Consider the following 19,037-nt stretch of genomic DNA (forward strand, 5'->3'; position numbering starts at 1 on the left):
CACTAACCACTTAAAAGTCACGTCTTACATAAGACTATTGCTCAACTCTCGCCGCAGAGCTGTCTGACTCCCAGCGTGGCATGGGCCGTCCTCTGTGTATTCCCTCGTATAGCAACTTTGCACATCAATCACCTGCCGTGCCGCGAAAGGCCCGACTCGTGCCGGTTGGCAGCACAGCCTGGCCCTTCCCCTGCCTTATATGCGCAAGCGAGTGGGAGCCAGCCGGTTCTAGACGGGCCTCCATCCCATGCGGCGCTGGTAACAGGTGCAGGTCCGGACCGCGTGAGTCACGGCGTCCGCTGGGGCCACACCTGGGGCCTGATCCGACACCGCTGGACCAGGCCAGGTCGCCAGCGTGTCACCAGTGCCGCTCGTGGCGCCTCTCGGTGAAACTGCGCCATCGCGCCGCCGCCAACCCGCCAGCCTAACCCCAAATGGCGTTTTCGCAGGTCGCACCGCCGGCGGGTGGGCGGCGCTTGGTTGTGACGTCACCGAGGCGCGACCGGCCGGCAGCTCGGAGGCCGGCGCTTTCATAACACGAGCCGGCGCGCCGGACGCGACCAGCAGAGCGGACGCGCCGCCGATCCGCCCGCGAGAGGAGGGATCTCTGTGGCAAGTGTGAACGGTGGTGGACGGCGTCGACGCGCAGCGAGTGCCGCCGTGTTGGTGCGAGTGTCCGTGCGACAACATGGGAGGGAAGCGGGTGCTCCGCAGCGGTAAGTGGGTGAAGGAGGAGAAGAAAGTCTCCGAAGAGAAAAAGGTGGAGAAATTCGAGGTGCAGGAGAAAACCACCTCGAAAGTCTCCGGCAAATATGTGAAATCCGTCACCGGCAAGGAAGCCAGAGCCGTGAAGGGCACGGAGAAGAAGGCCATCAAGGGAAAGGAAAGTAAGGATGCACCAAAGCGGAAGGAATCCGCGGGTGCCACGAACGTTGAAGGCGCCGGTGCCGGTCCGCTGGTGTCGACGACAGATACCTCCAACGTCGACGAGTTAAGGGCCTCGTCGGCGCAGGAGGTCAGTACGTCGCATCGGGCCGCTTCGGAAGTCCAAACGTCGTCGCAAGTCCTGGAGGCCTCGTCTGTTAGCTCGACGCAGCTATCTCAGGAGGCTGTGTCCTCCTCGCAGGTGATGGAACAGTCTTCTTCCTCGTCCCAGGTGATGGAACAGTCCTCCTCCTCATCCCAGGTGATGGAGTCAGTGTCCTCAGCCCAGACGATGGAACAGTCCATGTCCTCATCGCAGATGTTGGAGCAGTCTGTGTCATCATCAAAGGCTCTTCAACAGTCCTCGTCCCAGCAGGTGATGGAGAAGGCCCTGTCGAGCTCGCAGCAAATGACGGAACAGTCTGCCTCCTCCCAGAAAATCATGGAGCAATCGTCACAACAGTCGCTGGCACAATCCATGTCTACAAGCCAGCACGTCATGGAGAGTTCCCTGTCATCAAAAGAGCACCGAATGGAGCAGTCCTCCTCCCAGCTGGCGGAGTCCCAGCGGCTGGAGCAGTCCTCCAGCCAGGTAGTGGATGCGTCCAGCAGCGTGCAGCAGTCGTCGCGCTCGACATCGGCCAGCGTCCAGCAGTCGTCCTCCACCAGCAGTGTGCAACGTGACATCCAGCAGTCGCTGACGCACGTCAGCGAGCACATCCAGCAGGAGCTGGATGCGACGCGCCAGCAAGGCTCGACGGACGGCGCGCTGGTCCAGGTGACCGAGCGGGCCCGACACGTGCAGGATAAGGGTGCCAAGAAGCCGACCGGGAAGGGCGGCCGACTGGGCCGGCCGAGCACGGCCGAGGGAGGCGGCAAGAACGCTAAGTGTATCTGCGAAATCTGCGAGTGCGGGTGAGTACGCGCCGGTGATCCGTGAACTCACGTTTGTTTGGGCTCATCTAGGGAGGGGTGCAAGCCATTCGCACGTACTGTCCCCCTCTCTGATGGCCTGCCGCCACCCGTGACAAAGTCTGTCCAGCAGACTGCCGATGAAGACCCTAATTTCGCAGCGAAAGTAACTGTTGCAGCGCAACTGTGGTCTCTGTCGGTCCCTACTGTATCAGGCAGGCTGCTCAGTGTCGCCATCCGCCCTCACCACAACACAGTTGTCCTCCTGCATCATAATCAACGGCTGCTGCAGCACATTGACTGCTCTGCATCCCAGTCAGCCCCGACTGTTTAGCGCAGCGGCCGACTCATGTCAGCCCCACTGTTTGGAGGCGTCTGTCTGTGCAGCGGTGATAGAGCTCACTCAGTGGGCCCCACGCCTGCTTCCGTCGTTTCCCCCGATTGCCCGTCTCTGCGACGGACCTCTCCATCCCCTGCCTCGGTCCTCCGCCGGCAGCCGGGGCCTGACGCCAGAGACGCCGGCGCCGGCGCCGTCTGCTGATTGAAACATTGCGCTGCCGGAGGTCGGAGCGTGAAAAACACGCTCCCGATGCCGGTCACGCAAGTGTCTGCGTGGGGTTGTTTGGAGGGCCGGCTCGTAAATGTCTGGTCCGCGTCGAGCAGCCACCTGCGCGTGCAATGCGATCGATTCTGCGGCGCCTGCGGCTGCTGATGCCGCCGCAGAAACAGCGGGAACTGGGTGACGCTCCCGCCACCGGTCGGATAAAGTGGGGCGTGGCGCGTGGGCGGACGCCGCACGCTCGCCGCAGCGCAGCGGACGGAGGCGTTGCCGCCTTCGCGGCCGACGCTCGCTTCACGCGGAGTGGTGCTCAAACAGGCCGTGTACCCGTGTGACTCAGACACAGCATCTGGCTCCGTGGCCGCGGAGAGTGCACGGGTAATTGGGCGCGCCGGCGAGGCGGTGCGGACGTCAGGGCTGTCGGTTGGTGTTTGTGCCGTGTGTTCCGCTGCACTCGCCGGCCGCCGACCGTCTGCGTTCCGAGCGAGAGAGGGGATGGAGAAGCGGCGAGAGTGAGGGAGAGGGAGGACCAGAGGAAAACTGAGCGATGGCAGGAGCAGGGTTACAGGAGTAGATGTGAGGATAGCAGAGCTGAGTGACGAATAGAATGGAAAATGAGAGGGAGAGAGAGATCAGGATATGGGTGCGAGGGGAAATGGAGAGAGCTACAGCCCGATTTAGATTCAGAGTACGGTTTGGAGCCAAAGCTAGGGGGTCAACAGGGAGATGAAGCTTAGGGGAACGGGGGGGGGGAAGGAAATGGGGGACGAATGCATCCTCGCGAGTAGCGGACGGAGGACCTCATCCAGAATGAGCTGTTACCAACGCCCGTGAAACGACCGGCCGCGGCCTCGCACGCATCCACCGTGACCGGAGCATTGCATGCCCGGCGCATTACCATGCACAAAATGGCCGGCGGCCCGGGGCGGTTCCGGGAGCAGTGTGACGTCGTCGACGAGGCGAAGAGCCTGCACCGCGCGTGCCGAGGCTCCTCGGTCGACATAAAGTTACGTCATGGGTGGGCGGCGGGGCGCCGGGGCCCTGCAGCTGGCTCCGCTCACAGTGCGGGCCGACGACGGCTGCTGATGTGCTGGAGGACAGCGCCGCTCGCCGGCCGCCGCCGGCGGGGCGGCCGGTACGTTTGATCTCCTCGGGTCGGATCAGGCAGTGTGCGATGTCCGCCTCTGACGGGATGTCTGGGGACGTGACGTCAGAGTTGCAGGCCGCGACCACTGGCGGTAGTGGGGATGACCATGTGCTTCCTGCCTTTGTGCCCACCGCTCGATGTTTGAGAATATTTCTCACATGGGGGGAAAGAGAGGGACGGAACATCGGCCTGGGCTTATCTCAGTAAAGTCATTACCGGCAGGGATAATAGAGGCGACCTAATTATCCAGAGTATTGCCAAAAAACGCTTAAACGTCCAAAGGCTTTAAACATTGCGCGGTAGTGAAATGCCTAATAGCATGTGGATGAGACCCATACTCAACTCTTGGAATGTCGTCCATTCAACGTTTCCCAGTGTTTTTGCTACATGACTACAAGATGCAGTAGGCATTCGGCATCTCGTACTGAAAACATCGTATAATAATGAGCGCTTGGCCATTGACCAGTGGACGTCTTCTGTGTCGCCTCGCTCCGCCCCTCCTCAGCGAGCTCCTGTTGCGCCGTCCCTCACGTCACTGAAAAATTCTGTCCACGTTCGTCCGGCCGGACCCGGCGGCCGTTTTCGCTTTCTGGGCGCCCAGGCCGGGGCGAGGTGGGTCGAGCCTGGCCTACATCGTCCGAGCGGCGACACAGGGCGGCCGTCAAGCGGCACAGGGTGGCCGCCGCTGGCCTGACCTCGGCCGGCCGACCCAGCACCGGCCGAGGCACGCGCCCACGCGGCCGCTGGGCGCGGGCCGTTCAGAGGACGGAAACAGTGCCGGGTGGCGGCTGCCAGGGCGTGGAATGTGCTGGCTCGAAACACAGCCGGACGCGGCCACCACAGTGTACCCGTGGCGGCCACTGTCGGGCATGTCCGGCTCGCGCAGCACACAGCCGTGATCGGGCGGACGTCCTGGAGCATTGGCGCCGGGTGCTGTCATGGTGATGACGCCGCACGCTGACGCCGGCGTACAGCGCACCGGATCAAGGACAGCTGTTTGCATAGGCTACGCCACCTGTGTTGCTCGCCACTGCCTTCTCGATGCCGGCTGGAAGAGGTGTGCCAGGATATTAGGGGGAGCTGGCTTCGCCACACCTCAATTACCAGCCACCGTTCGACATGGCGCATGGCTGATGTCTCACGACTCCGAGTGCTGAGGAGGTCCCTCCGGTCAGGTCAGGCACTTGCCGCTCGTCACGAAGCCGTCGCCACCAGCAGGAGCGCTTGTTTGCGCGTGTTTAGCTTCCGTGCCGCCGTTTCTGCGTGCGCGGTGTCACGGCGGCACATGACAGATGGCGGTCACAACACATGGCGCTACTGTGCCGGCCCGACCCAGCATCCGGTGCGTGCGTGTGTTGTTACGGGGCTCATTTATTCCGACACGCGGCCGGCGGCCTGGCACAGTGCGGCCCGCGGCAGCGCTCGAGTCCGCCGGCCGGCAGCAGGCGGTGCGTCGCCATGTCGCGCTGGGAGGTCCGCCCAAGGTCGCGACCCTGGGGCCGTGTCGGAGCTCTGCACCGGCGCGCCGGGCCCGACCAACCTCAAGATGTGGTGTTTTGTGCCGCGCGGCGCGGGCGGGGTGAGGACGGTGGTGCAGAAGTTCAGGTAAGAACTGTCCCAGTCCGTGTCCCCGCGCGGGCCTGGGATCCGGCGCTCCCGCGATGGGAGGGGATGGTGGTGGTGGTGGTGTCTGTGGTAGGGACTGCGTCAGCGGGACGTCCGCCGCGCAGCCGTGATTACGTCACTGGAACTCTGCGTGAGCCGGATAATGACACACCGCGGCTGCGCGCCGGTGCGGCCGCGCGCCGGTGCCAGTCCAGCCGGAGATGTTTATTTTGCCAGGCGCCGCAGATGCGGCGGGTGATGCACCGGGCCGGCTCGCCACTGGTAGGACTCCCCGCTCCCGGGAGACCCGGAGTGACGGCGCCAGCGTCGCCAGAGCGGCTGGCAGCGCTGTGATGCAGTAGTGCCGCCAGCCCGGCCGGTGAATGGTGGGCGGCACGGGCGGCGGCGCGTGCGGTCTGCACGCCCGCAGGTCGGCCTCGAACGTGACTCAGAGCGCGCTGGCCTCCGCTCTCCCTCCTCCGCCGGCCGCGGCCGGGCGACCCCGGCCCATGTAAGGCAGCGCCGGCCGGCGGATGGCAGCGATACTGCCATTGGTGGCTGGGCGGCGGCGCCGCTCGGTCGGCCTCGTCACGGCACGGCCTGACCAAACAAAAACCGCCCGAGTGGGCGGCGGCGCCGGGTGTGGCGGCGCGGAAGGGGCGGGGGCGGGGGTGGCGCGGGGGCGGCGCAGGGTGGTCCGGCCCACCCAGCTGATGGGAGTTCGGCATGCACAGTAAATGCACACATCCTGAAGTGAACAGGAATATCAATGAATAATCTTATACATGGCATCCAGAGTTTTTGGGACTTACGCCCATCATGCTATGCACCTACATGCCTGGAACTGCTGATGTTCTCACGCGACATGCACCGTCCTTGACTTGCGTCACTAAGCTGCAATCGCTTGCAGTATTCCGCGCTCCTCTGTCCTCTCATTTTCACGCCTCATCGGCTAGACGGTAAACAGATTTTACAAGCATGATGGGTTCACCCCGTGCCCTCGAGTCCTCCCCGAGCGTCCCAGCAAGCTGCCGGCGTGGTTCTTTGCTCATCGACGCAATGTTCCACGTGACCCTGCATTGTCTTCGAGCCGTGACACAACGCTTCTTCTCTTGCAGCCGCCACCGATGCCCGCACACAATCGGCAACACCCACACGTCCCACGTGCAGGAATGTCTGGAAACCAGCAGTTCCAGCTCCGTCCACCAGGCGGCGCAGTTCACCACCACTGCCAGGTACGGGCCGCTGCTCGGCGCGGAGAGGATCACAGCACGGCCGAACTGACTCCAGTCGTCGCACGCCCGGAGCACGGCTGCCTAGTCGGCCCAAATACGTAACCTGGCGGCTTGGCGCGCCTCATGTGCAAAAATGTATTCGCGTAGTATGGCAGGCATTAGGGAATGAAACAAATGTCCCCGCAGCACCGCGAGACATCCACCCACCCGCACCCGATGTACATCACCACTCCCCACCCGCCCTGCAGATGCTTTCATTCTCTTAACTCTATCAATTTCCTCGATTCTCCTGATCGCTGGTAATAACATTTCCGCCCCGTGTGCCGCTATCCCCACTGTGGGTGTAGGTGTCACCACGTGGGTGGCACAGTAGACATCGCCAGTTTGGGTGCAGGTGTCACCACGTGGGTGGCACAGTAGACATCGCCAGTTTGCGGATATGACAAAACGCTCGCGCCGACCGTCGGGCGTAAGGTCGATTAGCAGCACATGCCATTACTAACCCAGCTCTCATGAAACTGTTTCGAACGGAGCGCTTGGTAATAGTCACTGGCAAAATCTGCACCGTTATGAAGGAATGGATACGGTACACAGCAGTGGCGCGCAGGTGGGAGCTATTCCAGCACAAGCTGGCTGACGGACACAGGAGATTGGTAGATCGAATGTAGCGATTGCATAGATATAGCGTCGCCTCGTACTGACCTGCCCCTGATTGATTCTAGGTTATCATGTTTACGGGGACGTTGGTATCGTGATAAGGGCTTGCAAATGATCCGGTCGGGTTGTGTCGGGCTGGGCTTGCGGATCCGCCTGAAGCGGAGCCGACGGAAGGGCGGGCAATAAGTACCCACTTGGATGCTCGAGGGGTGCGGTGCTTCTCGCTCTTGAGAGTAATTTGGCCGTGCACCTAAAACGGTTGTAGGTGCTTATCGGAAAAATCTCAACCATCCGCACCATGGCGCATACTTACATCCCACCAGACAATGGGGTAGTCGTGCTCTCGAGAGAAATCAGGAGAAATAAGAAAGGTATATAATAAATCAGAACAAATAATGATTGATCAGAGAGTAATCAGGCTACGCATATCTTGGCATCGTTCGTATGATAAGTTTCAATTATTTTCAGCGTAACCTAACCGTCTGCACACGTATATTCCATCATCAGTTTTGCGACCAGACCTGCGTTTATTTGACATGTGTTGAGTTGTTGCACAACTACGTTCGCTATGACAGGCTTGTGGTAACGCTGTACATACGTCGCATTGCCACCTCTATGGATTAGCATAACAACGTTCAGGTGCATGTGCGTATCCAACAGCCATGATCATGCTGCGAGTCGCTGCACAAATATGCATTAACGCCGGTGAAGACGCCCGGGCGATTCCACGGACTCGTGTTATCCGCCGTTGTACATATGTGTGAATATGTGCCGACAGGGAGGCGTACACAGCCAAGACGGCCGAGATGACCTCCCGCGAACAGCTGATTAGGTATGGTGTCGATAACGGCATCACTTGGCGGGGAGGGGAGGGGCGGGGACTGGGCGGGCGGGGTAAAGCGCGGAGTGAAGCTTTGTGAGGTAAAATCGGTATAATGTCAGGAGTTGTTTTTCTGTCTACGGTAGGATGATTCGCTCTGAAACTGCTTTCGCAACTGCGCATTTGATATCTTCATGCCAGGCCGCTGCCACGACTTGCAGTGTTATCAAGAGTATCGCTAGACTGCAAATAAAGGTTATCGCGTTGGGTGCGTTGCAAGTCGAGAGCCTGTCCTGGGCTGTAAATGCGGCTGGGGGCCGCTGACAGGTGTCAGTAACCGAGGTAACTTTACATGTGTTTTCTGTAAGTACACGACCAAAGTATTTAGAATTAACTATGTGCACTGTTGGTAATACCTTAACGGTTAAGATATATACAAGCATGTAGCATTTCCACACGTGTTCGGCTCCAGTGTCAGAAGGTTCGCATACATTCTTGAGCGCCCCGGAGCCGTTACCTCAAAGCCGTTTGCGACCATTATTTCGCATGCCTGGGCTATGCACGCCATAACCGCATTAGATTATAAATACGACGAAAATCATACATGTATTCTAATTGTACACATGGAGCTAATGCGAATTGCGTTGAGGTAGTGCCGCGATGGTACACCTGCCTGCCACCGCGCACAAAGCAGCGCCCTGAATAATGGATGGCGGCGACGCTAAGCAGCCGGACAGTGCTGCGCCGGTCCGGAAATCGATGTGTGTATCGATGTGTGTATCGATGCCCCGGTTACGACCTTGGCGGTGCCCGTCGCCCGCGGGGGAGCGTGGCGCCGTCTCCTGCGCCTGAGGGTGCGGGGCTCTGTGGCCGGACGTCACGGTCCGTGAAGGTCGGGTCGGCGGGCCGCGAAAGTGGCGCCCGTTAGCGGGCATGAGAATTGCACTTGGGTTAGATATGCGCCGTGGTCACTGCTATTGCCGCTTGTTCTGTCATTTATGCTCCAGTGTATCGCCACTGTCAAGGCTGAGCCGTGAAGAGGCATTTAGGCAACGTAGATGTTCCGTCGGACTAAGACATCTAACGCCAGCGAGGAGCTTGTTCGTTCACACGATTTTGCTATTTTGGTGTCCTGGAGGGAAGTCGCGGTCAACCTGTTACAATCAAGGGCACGCGATTCACGGCACGTGCGCTGGCTGAGCGCCTTAAAAATGGGAGCAAGAAAGAAGCATCACCGCGCTTAGACACAAACCCGGACCAGAAATGACAAAACTCCCATGGACCGGTACGACCGCCCCCAGCAACAACTGACGTCACCACCTGGCCACGCCCCCAGGACGGCGGCCGAGGACCACCTGCGGCTGGAGGGCGACTTCGAGGGCCGCTCACTGGCGCATGAGGCGTACCCGGGTCACCAGGGGGCAACGGAGCGGTCTGGCCGGCCGGGCGACAACCTGCAGCTGCGCAGCTCCACTGATGGTGAGTGGCGACATCGGTCGCCGTGACGCGGGCGGTCTCCGACTTCTGTTTCTGTGACGCCGAAGGTCAGTGGCACGCATCAGCGATATTCCGGCCGTCAGTGGTATCGGGTGCTACAAACCCGTGGCGCCAGTGCTGCCGGTTGCCGAGCTTTGTGGTTGGCGAGGCTGGTTACCGTGTGTTCCAGCGGCCTGGTTACCGTGGCCCCTGCCACTTCCAGTGATACGCTGGTATCACTGGGATACTGACGGCCGGTGACAGCTTTAAACATCAGTGGCATCTACCTTTTGTCCTGCCGACGATAAACACGAACGTCTGTCGTACGCAGCTTTGTCGGTCTAGCGACCCGTCGAAGACTGGTCTTCAATGGGCATGCCGTTATTACCGATTCGTTCGGTGCACATGGAGATGTTTGTCGCATGTCATCAAACATTGACTCCATCAACACACTCACTAAGCACCCATATTGTGACGCATTAGACTGATGGCACCAGGTGGCGAGGACTGACTTGATGTCTCACCGGCATTGGAGGGTCCCTCCGTATCCTGAGTTTTTCCTACATACGTTGGATACTTAACGATTGGCCTGTTAGCTCGGGAGATGTTATTGATGTTCAGTTCCATTTTTACTCTTCACAATGGAATTTGCATTAAAGTAGGTTTGGAATATTGAAAGTTGAAATGGGAGCAATGTTGAGCATGACTGTTTTTTTCGTTTATTTTGTTATGTTCATTTCTTGTTTTTCCTCAGTTTCTAGCTTTGAGAGCACGCAGAAGTCTTCGGAGTTCGTATCTCAACAACATATGGAGACAAGTACGTACGCGTAGCATTGTTTTTGTTCCATCGCACGCTTCATAAATGTTGATCAGCTCTGGCAGTACTGTGCGATGTAGTGACGGTCACGTTGGTAGTCGGTACCTACCCCGCTTAATCCAGTCAGCATGGGGTGGGTCACGAAATGTAACAATACATTTCTGCGGGGGTCATCTGGAAGGCATCGAGGCGGAGCCGAGTGCTCAGCGGTCATCGCCTCTCTGAGCTCTGATCGTCGCCCAAATCTGAGAGCACCAGTTCTGAGAGCACAGAGCGAGAGCGGTTGACCCAGATCGGTTGACCCTCAGGAGAGTCGGCCTCACACTCGCAGTACCAGGCGGTGACGAGCGGCGAGAGAGCCGAGCTTGTTCGGCACCAGGACAATCTCCGGATGGAGGGACAGTTCCAAGGTAGGCCCACCCACTCGAGGAGCAGCCCTGCGACCGACGCGGGCACGCTCCTCCTACTCGATCGGATGAACCTGAACCAAGCCCAGTCCTCGTGTGCCCTGTGTCTGCCGCGTCCTGAGCGGCCCCAGTCCTATCCCCGAGCGCGACCCGTGCGTAGAGGCTACACTAGCTTAGAGCCGTCTTAGCCGCTCCTGTACGTTTTCTCTAGATCAGCTCACCAAAGGTCAGGTGAAGGCGCGCTCAGTACGCCGCTGCTAACTAACCCGGCTGGTAGAGTGGCACTAATCGATGCCTACGTTGGTCGCCTGCTCGACCTTGGCTGCGGGCCGGGGTATGCATGCTGGGTAACTCGCCGCTTCCCTAACCCGCTCGCCGGCTGCCGGGTGCGGCTGCCTGACCCGCAATCTCGCTGGCCAGACTACGACACCATAGAGAAGCGCTTCTACGGTCAGGGCGCCGGCGCTGACGACGATGCCGTCTACGTGCCGACGCGCTTCAACTCGGCCGTCGGCGCGCCCCGGAAGCCCGACGGTGGCGTCGCCACCGGCGACTTGCTGCGGCGCGCGACGGCGGGCAGGACGGGCGGCCTGTACGAGGCCGCCCGGCCGCTGCTGGACGACCGGGCCGGGGCGGACGGCACACGGCACGCCGCGCTGCCCGTGCGGCGCGGCGCCCCGGACACCCTGAAGCCCGAGGGCGGCCTGGAGCTGAACTCCAGCACGCGACGGGACTTCCCTCCGCGGGAGGTAGAGCGCGCGCAACGGCCCCACCCCGCCGACCACCTGCGCCAGGAGGGCGAGATGGCCGGCCGCAGTTCGTCGATGAGCGCCTACCCACCGAGGGAGATGACGCGCTCGCCGACCCACCGCCCTGAGGACCACCTGCGCCAGGAGGGCGAGATGGCCGGTCGCAGTTCGTCGATGAGCGCCTACCCACCGAGGGAGATGACACGCTCGCCGACCCACCGCCCTGAGGACCACCTGCGCCAGGAGGGCGAGATGGCCGGCCGCAGTTCGTCGATGAGCGCCTACCCACCGAGGGAGATGACACGCTCGCCGCCCCACCGCCCTGAGGACCACCTGCGCCAGGAGGGCGAGATAGCCGGCCGCAGCGTCACGCGCAGCGCGTTCCAGGCGCCGGCGTCCGAGCGGCCGCAGCTGCGCCAGCTGGACGAGCCTCTGCCGGGCGGCGCTGACGACCCGCGCCGGCTGCGCATCATCCGACCCGAGATCCGGCGCCACCATGACAGCATGAGCGTGCACGGCGAGCTGGAGACGCTGTCGGCCGGCGGCGAGCGACGTCGCCAGGCCGGTGCGGAGGGCGCCGGCGACGGTAAGCGGGTGGCCGGCGGCCGCGTGACGACGTTGTCCGCTTCATCTGCGCCCGGTGCGTGCCCCGGTCACCTCCGCATGCGGCTTGCCTTGCATGAGCTGTGCTTTCGCTTACAATAACGATGTGCACTACAGAACGCTCCTTAGCAGGTGCCCTGCGGCCTCTCCTGCTAGTTGTAGTCTTTTTTAGCCACAGTATGGTTGTCTAAGAACTGACTGAAATCAGTTGAATACATCTTGGATCTTTGCATAATCTAGTGTTCTGCATTATTAACTCAGCGTGTATCGCAACCTAAGTACGTTTACGTCCCCTAAGTCATACTGCAATACGAGCAAACACATTTTGGCATGATTTGCCTCACTGATAACTTGCATTTGATGGCAGTGTTTTCGTTCGCCGACGGCACGCGTATGGGGCCAGTTATTACGAAACGCCGTGCACGTCTGAACGTTGCTGTTTTTACGATTTCTGGTCAAAATTTTGCCCAGGACTGTAACAGCGAGCCTCAAATGCCCTTATTCTGCAATTTTTCTTGTTTTATCGAAACTACAAATCAACGAACAGGCGCGGATGAGGCATTATGACCAGTGTACCATAATAGCACGTACCTTGCTGTGAGCATGTGCAACTGGCCTGGAGGCATTGCATAAAACCAGGAGATGTTATGTCGGACTTGGCCCGTACATAGGTCAAACTATACGCGCAGGGTGGGGGGTATTATCAGCGGGCAAGCGTCATCGGGGCTTGGATGCCTTTTGACCTGGGCAACTGTTCTGACAACAACTGTTCGACAACAAAGGCAGGCAGGCAAAAGGCGGACGGTTTGAAGGTTTATGTCCACTGCTAAGGATATCAGGTTGCTACCCAAACAGGCTGGCTGGCAAAGGCAAAAACAGGCTGGCAAACAGGCTGGTAAAGACTGGATTGGTTGGTCCTGGTGGCGTGGCTGGCAATGCAAGAGTTGCGACATATTGCAGGACAACCGGTGTAAGTCTCTAATGTTTCGCTACGAACGCTGAGCTGTTGTGTGGGCTACGTATCAACTGCTCAACCTTTTGTAATTCTTGGTTATTTTGCATGGCACTGGGTTGTGTTGTTCAGTATGCTGTGATGAGCTGTCTGTGCACTTTTTATTGATGGGCATCACACGTCTGTGTCACCTACAAAAATGTCATAACTTGACTGCGGTGACACTAATAGAGCATTCCACATGAAGCATTCAGCCATGTTAGGAAACAAAAGGCTGCAATGTACAATTCAATATAGCTTGAAATGATCCACGACATGGTCACGTGGGAATGTTGCGGAAAAATTAAACGCAATTCAAACTGTGACAACACGAAGGCTTTCCTTACAGAAGACCAAACTTGAAATTGTGGGCGCAGGGTTCCAGTGTTAAAATGTCAACACCAGGAGCTGGCTTGTTGAAATGTTGCCAGAGTGATGATACGACCTTCAGTAAGAGTATCCACATCGGTGATAAGTGCCGACTGGTGATACCAGACGATGAGCCGGTGTGATGACTTGTGTTACAACTACCGTTGAACTACCAGAGCCTCCAAACCATCCCCGCAAAACGGGGATGGTTTGATAGTTTGATCAGAACACATTACTATGCGTGGGATATCCCAGAGTGCTTTACTCCACTCTCCTCCAAACGCTCTGCAAACTGATGCATCTGCTGCGCATACAGGCCGAGAACGGCCGGGGAAATAGAAAAGGAAACGCTTTGCCGCCGTCCCAGAAGAACACCTTGCGGCGTCAGAGCCGGTTAGTGCCGACGGCGATCCGGCCGGTTCGAACGCCGTGCAGGACCGCCACCTCGCACGTCACCTCCTTGCCCAGGCGCCGCTGACTTCACATCGCCGCCCGCAGACTACCGCAGGGAGGCGGTCACGGTCGGCGAGCGAGCCGACGTCGTCCGCCGGGGCGACAACCTCCGGCTGGAGGGCGACTTCGTGGACACGCGCGAGCGCGGCGCGCCCGGCCGCGGCGACCGCGCGGACGTGGTGCGCCATCCGGACCACCTGCGCCAGGAGGGGGACTTCGCCGGTAGGTGGCGGCGCCATGACGTCGGTTTGGCTTGACGCGCACCGCACCGCCGCGCCGGCCGCCTAGTGGTCGGCGCGGACAGATCTGCTTGCCGGCTTGCTTCTGACTCAGTTGGTCGTCAGGCGGGTGGCTTGCGCGCCTCACAGCGCCCGGTGGGGCTCGCCGCGCCTTGGTTGGTTTCGGTTTGTGAATGCCGCTTGCTCACGCTGCCTGGTCGGCCTTCGGCTGCCCCCCACTGACCGGCAGTCCCGACCCCAGGTCAGTCGGTGACCGGCAGCACGTTCTGCGCCGTGCACGGTCAGCGGACGGTGGCCATGCGCCAGCAAGACCACCTGTATCTGGAGGGACAGCAGATCGTCTGTACGTGACCGCCCCGACATCATGCACCGCGTGCAACAAGCATGCATGTCTTGAAACCTTGTTTCAACGGTTTTGCCAGCTTTCATGGAGGCGTGCCGATTTTGTTTCGCGTTGTTTTGTTTTCTTGAGGACACTCACACACAAACTTTTGGTGCTCCATTTGCTGATATTTGTATCATTTATATGTGCGGCTTAAATTTTTAACCCGCTTTTGTCGGTCATTCCAGAACATTTCCTTTGAAACCTTAAGTATCATCGGCCCGGTCATCATCTAGCCGTCTTTATGGAGTCGGGATTACTGCAGTGTCGTAGGACCATGGGTGGGACCATGGGTCTTCTTCTGCTGATTGGGATGTATCACCCGATCCTGTACGCCTGCAGCGGCCAGCTCTCAGCACGCCGACTACGGCCAGCCGGGGCCGGCGCAGCGACCCGAGCGCGCGCTGCACCCCGACAACCTGCGGCCGGAGGGCGAGTTCGCCGACCGGCCGTCGCGCGCGGCGCCGCGCGGCGAGCGGGCACCTATCGTGCAGCACCCCGACGAGCTGCACCTGACTGGAGACTTCGTGGGTTAGTGCCGCCTGGCTCCTGCCAACCGGTCTTCGGCCGACGATGAACGGCGGGATCCGGGTCCAAATCAAGATCAAGGGGGCGTTGGGCGTAGCTTTTTCGTGAAGGTGATATTTAGGTGGTCGGGCGGGATTTCAGGTGAATTCGGAAACGCGACTGACTCCTAGGGCCTTATTGTGCTGCCGCTAATGGAATATTATCCTTACTTGTTAGCAACGCCCTCGCTTGTATGATATAAAATGCAAAAATCATTACATTCCTGGCCGGTTAGGTATTATTCAATTTGCGTAGGTATTTCCTAGGTGTCTCTTTTGTTGTGGTTTAATTAAGCCCCCGTTGTGGCAACGACAGCGGCTAGCCTGATTCACAGTTTGCTGCTATCAAGAGCCAGCAATCATGTCAATGTTCACTGCCGGCTCCCTTCACTTCGTATTGTACGAATGGAGTGCCTTGTTTGCGTCGTTGCCTCGACACCTGTGTTTGTTGCATCCGCGTCCTTGCATTCCTAACTCCACGACTGCGCGTCCTGGCCCCGTCCTTGGTCATGGCGTCTCTGTTAACTGACGGTTCTCCTATCTGTTTTGCAGACACTCGCGATCGGCAGGGCGTTACCAGAGGAGAGCGGGCCGACATAGTTCGTCGTGAAGACAACCTCCGAATGGACGGAAAGTTCGAAGACACCCGTGAAAGAACCACTGTGGTTCGCGGCGAACGGGCCGACATAGTTCGTCGAGAGGACAATCTCCGAATGGACGGAAAGTTTGAGGACACCCGTGAAAGGACCACCGTGGTTCACGGAGAGAGAGCTGAGGTAGTTCGTCGTGAAGACAACCTCCGAATGGACGGAAAGTTTGAGGACACCCGCGAAAGGACTACCGTAGTTCGCGGAGACAGAGCTGACATAGTTCGTCGTGAAGATAACCTCCGAATGGACGGAAAGTTTGAGGACACCCGTGAAAGGACCACCGTGGTTCGCGGAGAGAGGGCTGAGGTAGTTCGCCGTGAGGACAACCTCCGAATGGACGGAAAGTTTGAGGACACCCGCGAAAGGACCACCGTGGTTCGCGGAGAAAGAGCTGAGGTAGTTCGTCGTGAAGACAACCTCCGAATGGACGGAAAGTTTGAGGACACCCGCGAGAGGACCACCGTGGTTCACGGCGAAAGGGCTGAGGTAGTCCGTCGAGAGGACAACCTTCGAATGGACGGAAAGTTTGAAGACAGGCCTCGTGGAACAGCCCCTAAAGGCGAAAGGGCCCCGATTGTCAAGCATCCTGATCATCTCCGTCCCGAGGGTGATTTCACAGACAGGCCGCGAGAAGGAGCGCCCGCTGGCGAGCGGGCATCAGTGGTTCGGCATCCGGATCAGCTGAGGTTGGAAGGTCCATTTGAAGGACGCCCACGCGGAGAAGCGCCACACGGAGAGCGGGCGCCGAGAGTGGACCATCCAGACCACCTGAGACCGGAAGGGGACTTCACCGGCAGACCGCGAGACGAGGCTCCGAGGGGGGAGCGGGCACCGATAGTCAGATACCCAGACCACCTCAAGATGGAGGGTGACTTCACCGACGACAGGGAGGATTACGTTCCAGGGAGAGGTCAGAGAGCGCCGATCGTCCAGCATCCGGACCATCTGCGAATGGAAGGAGAGTTCACTGACGGTCGTGACCGGCACTCGCCTGGCAGGGGGCAACGCGCACCCATTGTAAAGCACCCGGACCATTTGAAGATGGAGGGCGAGTTCACTGATGGCCGGGACAGACACAAGCCGGGGCCAGGACAGCGTGCGCCCATTGTAAAGCACCCGGATCACCTGAAGATGGAGGGCGACTTCTACGCCCCTCCTGACGAGCAGGTGCCGAAGGGAGTGCGCGCACCTGTCGTCAAACATCCTGACCATCTGAAGATGGAGGGCGACTTTTACGCCCCTCCTGACGAAGAGGTGCCGAAGGGAGTGCGAGCACCTGTCGTCAAACATCCTGACCATCTGAAGATGGAAGGAGACTTTGTTGACGGCAGAGATCGCCACACTCCCGGGCCGGGACAGCGAGCGGACATTGTGAAACATCCAGACCACTTGCGGCCCCAGGGCGAGTTCACGAAAAAGCCACATGAGGAGGCCCCGCATGGCGAACGGGCCCCCGTGGTCAGGCGGCCAGACAACCTGCGCCCCGAAGGTGAGTTCACCGGAAAACCGCGTGAGGAAGCCCCAAGAGGTGAACGCGCCGCGGTTGTTAAGCATGCTGACAATCTAAAGATGGACGGCAGGTTCATTGATGAGCGTGATAAGACCGTCATCATGCGAGGTGAGCGCTCTGAGATTGTCCGACGCGAAGACAACCTAAGAATGGAGGGGAAGTTTGAGGACACCAGAGAAATGACTTCAGTCACTCGTGGGGAAAGGGCGGAGATCGTGCGCCGGGAGGACAACCTTCGCATGGAGGGGCAGTTTGAGGACAGACCCAAAGGTCAGGCGCCTCGCGGTGAGCGAGCACCCAGAGTCCAGCACCCGGATAACCTGCGTCCGGAAGGTGAATTCACTGGAAAGCCGCGAGAGGACGCTCCAAGGGGCGAGCGAGCACCTGTTGTACGACGAGGAGACAACCTGACGATGGAGGGGGAGTTCGTTGATACCCGGGAGAAAACTATGGTGACGCGAGGCGAGAGAGCGGACATTGTACGTCGAGAGGACAACCTTAGGACTGAGGGTCGTTTTGAGGACACCAGAGAAGTAACAATGGTCACACGCGGCGAGCGTGCAGACATCGTGCGCAGAGAGGACAACCTTCGTATGGAAGGTACCTTTGAGGATCGTCCTCGTGGCGAAGCACCCAGGGGAGAAAAAGTGAGACCAATACGGCACGGGGACAATCTGCGACCCGAGGGAGACTTTACAGGAAGACCGCATGAAGAAGCCCCGCGTGGTGAACGTGCCCCACGGGTAGCACATCCGGATCACCTTACCATGGAGGGTGACTTCGTGGACACCCGTGATAGGCACACTCCTGGACGCGGTGAGAGAGCACCCGTGGTCAGGCGACCAGACAATTTGCGCCCGGAGGGAGAGTTCTCCGGTAAGCCAGTGGAGGAAGCACCCAGAGGTGAGCGTGCCCCTGTCGTTAGAAGACCTGACAATCTCAAACCTGAAGGTGACTTTGAGGGTCGTCCTCGAGGGGAAGCTCCCAGGGGAGAGAAAGCGACCCCTTACAAATACAGAGACAACCTAAAGCCGGAGGGAGATTTCACTGGCAAACCAACTGAAGAAGCACCAAGGGGAGAAAGGGCTCCTGTTGTGAAACACCCGGACCATCTGAAGATGGAAGGAAAGTTTGATGATCGCCCTCGAGAAGAGGCGCCACGTGGTGAGAAGGCAACACCTTACAAATACCGGGATAACCTCAGACCGGAGGGAGATTTCACCGGAAAGCCGGTTGAAGAGGCACCACGAGGGGAGCGTGCTCCTGTCGTAAAGAGACCTGATAACCTCAGACCCGAAGGCGATTTCGAAGGTCGTCCTCGTGAAGAGGCACCTCGCGGTGAAAAGGCTACGCCCTACAAGTACAGAGATAACCTGAAACCTGAAGGTGAATTCACTGGGAAACCGACCGAAGAGGCGCCTAAAGGTGAAAGAGCTCCCGTTGTTCGGCGAGCTGACAATCTCACCATGGAAGGTGAGTTTGTGGACACCAGAGAGAGAACAACGGTGCATCGTGGCGAGAGAGCAGATATTGTTCGTCGGGAGGACAATCTTAGGACTGAGGGCCGTTTTGAGGACACCAGAGAGCTGACCACCGTGACTCGAGGTGAGCGTGCGGATATCGTGCGGAGAGAAGACAACCTCCGCATGGAAGGCACGTTCGAAGATCGGCCTCGTGGTGAGGCACCGAAGGGGGAGAAAGTTCGTCCCATTCGCCATGGAGACAACCTTCGTCCGGAGGGAGATTTCACGGACAGGCCACGGGACGAGGCCCCACGAGGAGAACGGGCGCCGGTGGTGAAGCACCCGGATCATCTCACCATGGAAGGAGACTTCGTTGGTGAGTTGCTGCATGTTCGCTCTTGGCATGGTCATGTATTTGATGACATATGAACTGTATTTGTAGCAAGTGTACACCAAAAGTCGCTGGCCGGCTGATCATTTCCCGTGCCACAACGGCAGATATA

General features: G+C 59.1%; 1 protein-coding gene across 2 annotated transcripts in view; it reads left to right on the top strand.

Moving 5' to 3' along the window:
* Positions 1 to 411: 411 nt before the first annotated feature.
* LOC119099677 (putative GPI-anchored adhesin-like protein PGA55) overlaps positions 412 to 19,037 on the top strand; it is a 29,534-nt gene continuing 10,908 nt past the window's right edge. The window contains exons 1-10 of one of the 2 annotated variants that reach the window (XM_037222741.1): positions 434 to 1,839; positions 6,266 to 6,382; positions 7,818 to 7,871; positions 9,196 to 9,338; positions 10,090 to 10,152; positions 10,461 to 10,562; positions 13,770 to 13,946; positions 14,205 to 14,306; positions 14,688 to 14,876; positions 15,464 to 18,910. In XM_037222741.1, coding sequence (XP_037078636.1) covers positions 689 to 1,839; positions 6,266 to 6,382; positions 7,818 to 7,871; positions 9,196 to 9,338; positions 10,090 to 10,152; positions 10,461 to 10,562; positions 13,770 to 13,946; positions 14,205 to 14,306; positions 14,688 to 14,876; positions 15,464 to 18,910 — 5,545 coding nt within the window. In that variant the 5' untranslated portion in view covers positions 434 to 688. Of the gene's footprint in view, positions 1,840 to 6,265; positions 6,383 to 7,817; positions 7,872 to 9,195; positions 9,339 to 10,089; positions 10,153 to 10,460; positions 10,563 to 13,769; positions 13,947 to 14,204; positions 14,330 to 14,687; positions 14,877 to 15,463; positions 18,911 to 19,037 lie in introns of those variants that run through there. The other variant, XM_037222742.1, reaches the window with a different exon arrangement.

The sequence above is a fragment of the Pollicipes pollicipes genome, unplaced genomic scaffold, assembly GCF_011947565.3.
Source record: "Pollicipes pollicipes isolate AB1234 unplaced genomic scaffold, Ppol_2.1 Scaffold_4881;HRSCAF=5763_pilon_pilon_pilon, whole genome shotgun sequence".
NCBI classification, from domain to species: domain Eukaryota; kingdom Metazoa; phylum Arthropoda; class Thecostraca; order Pollicipedomorpha; family Pollicipedidae; genus Pollicipes; species Pollicipes pollicipes.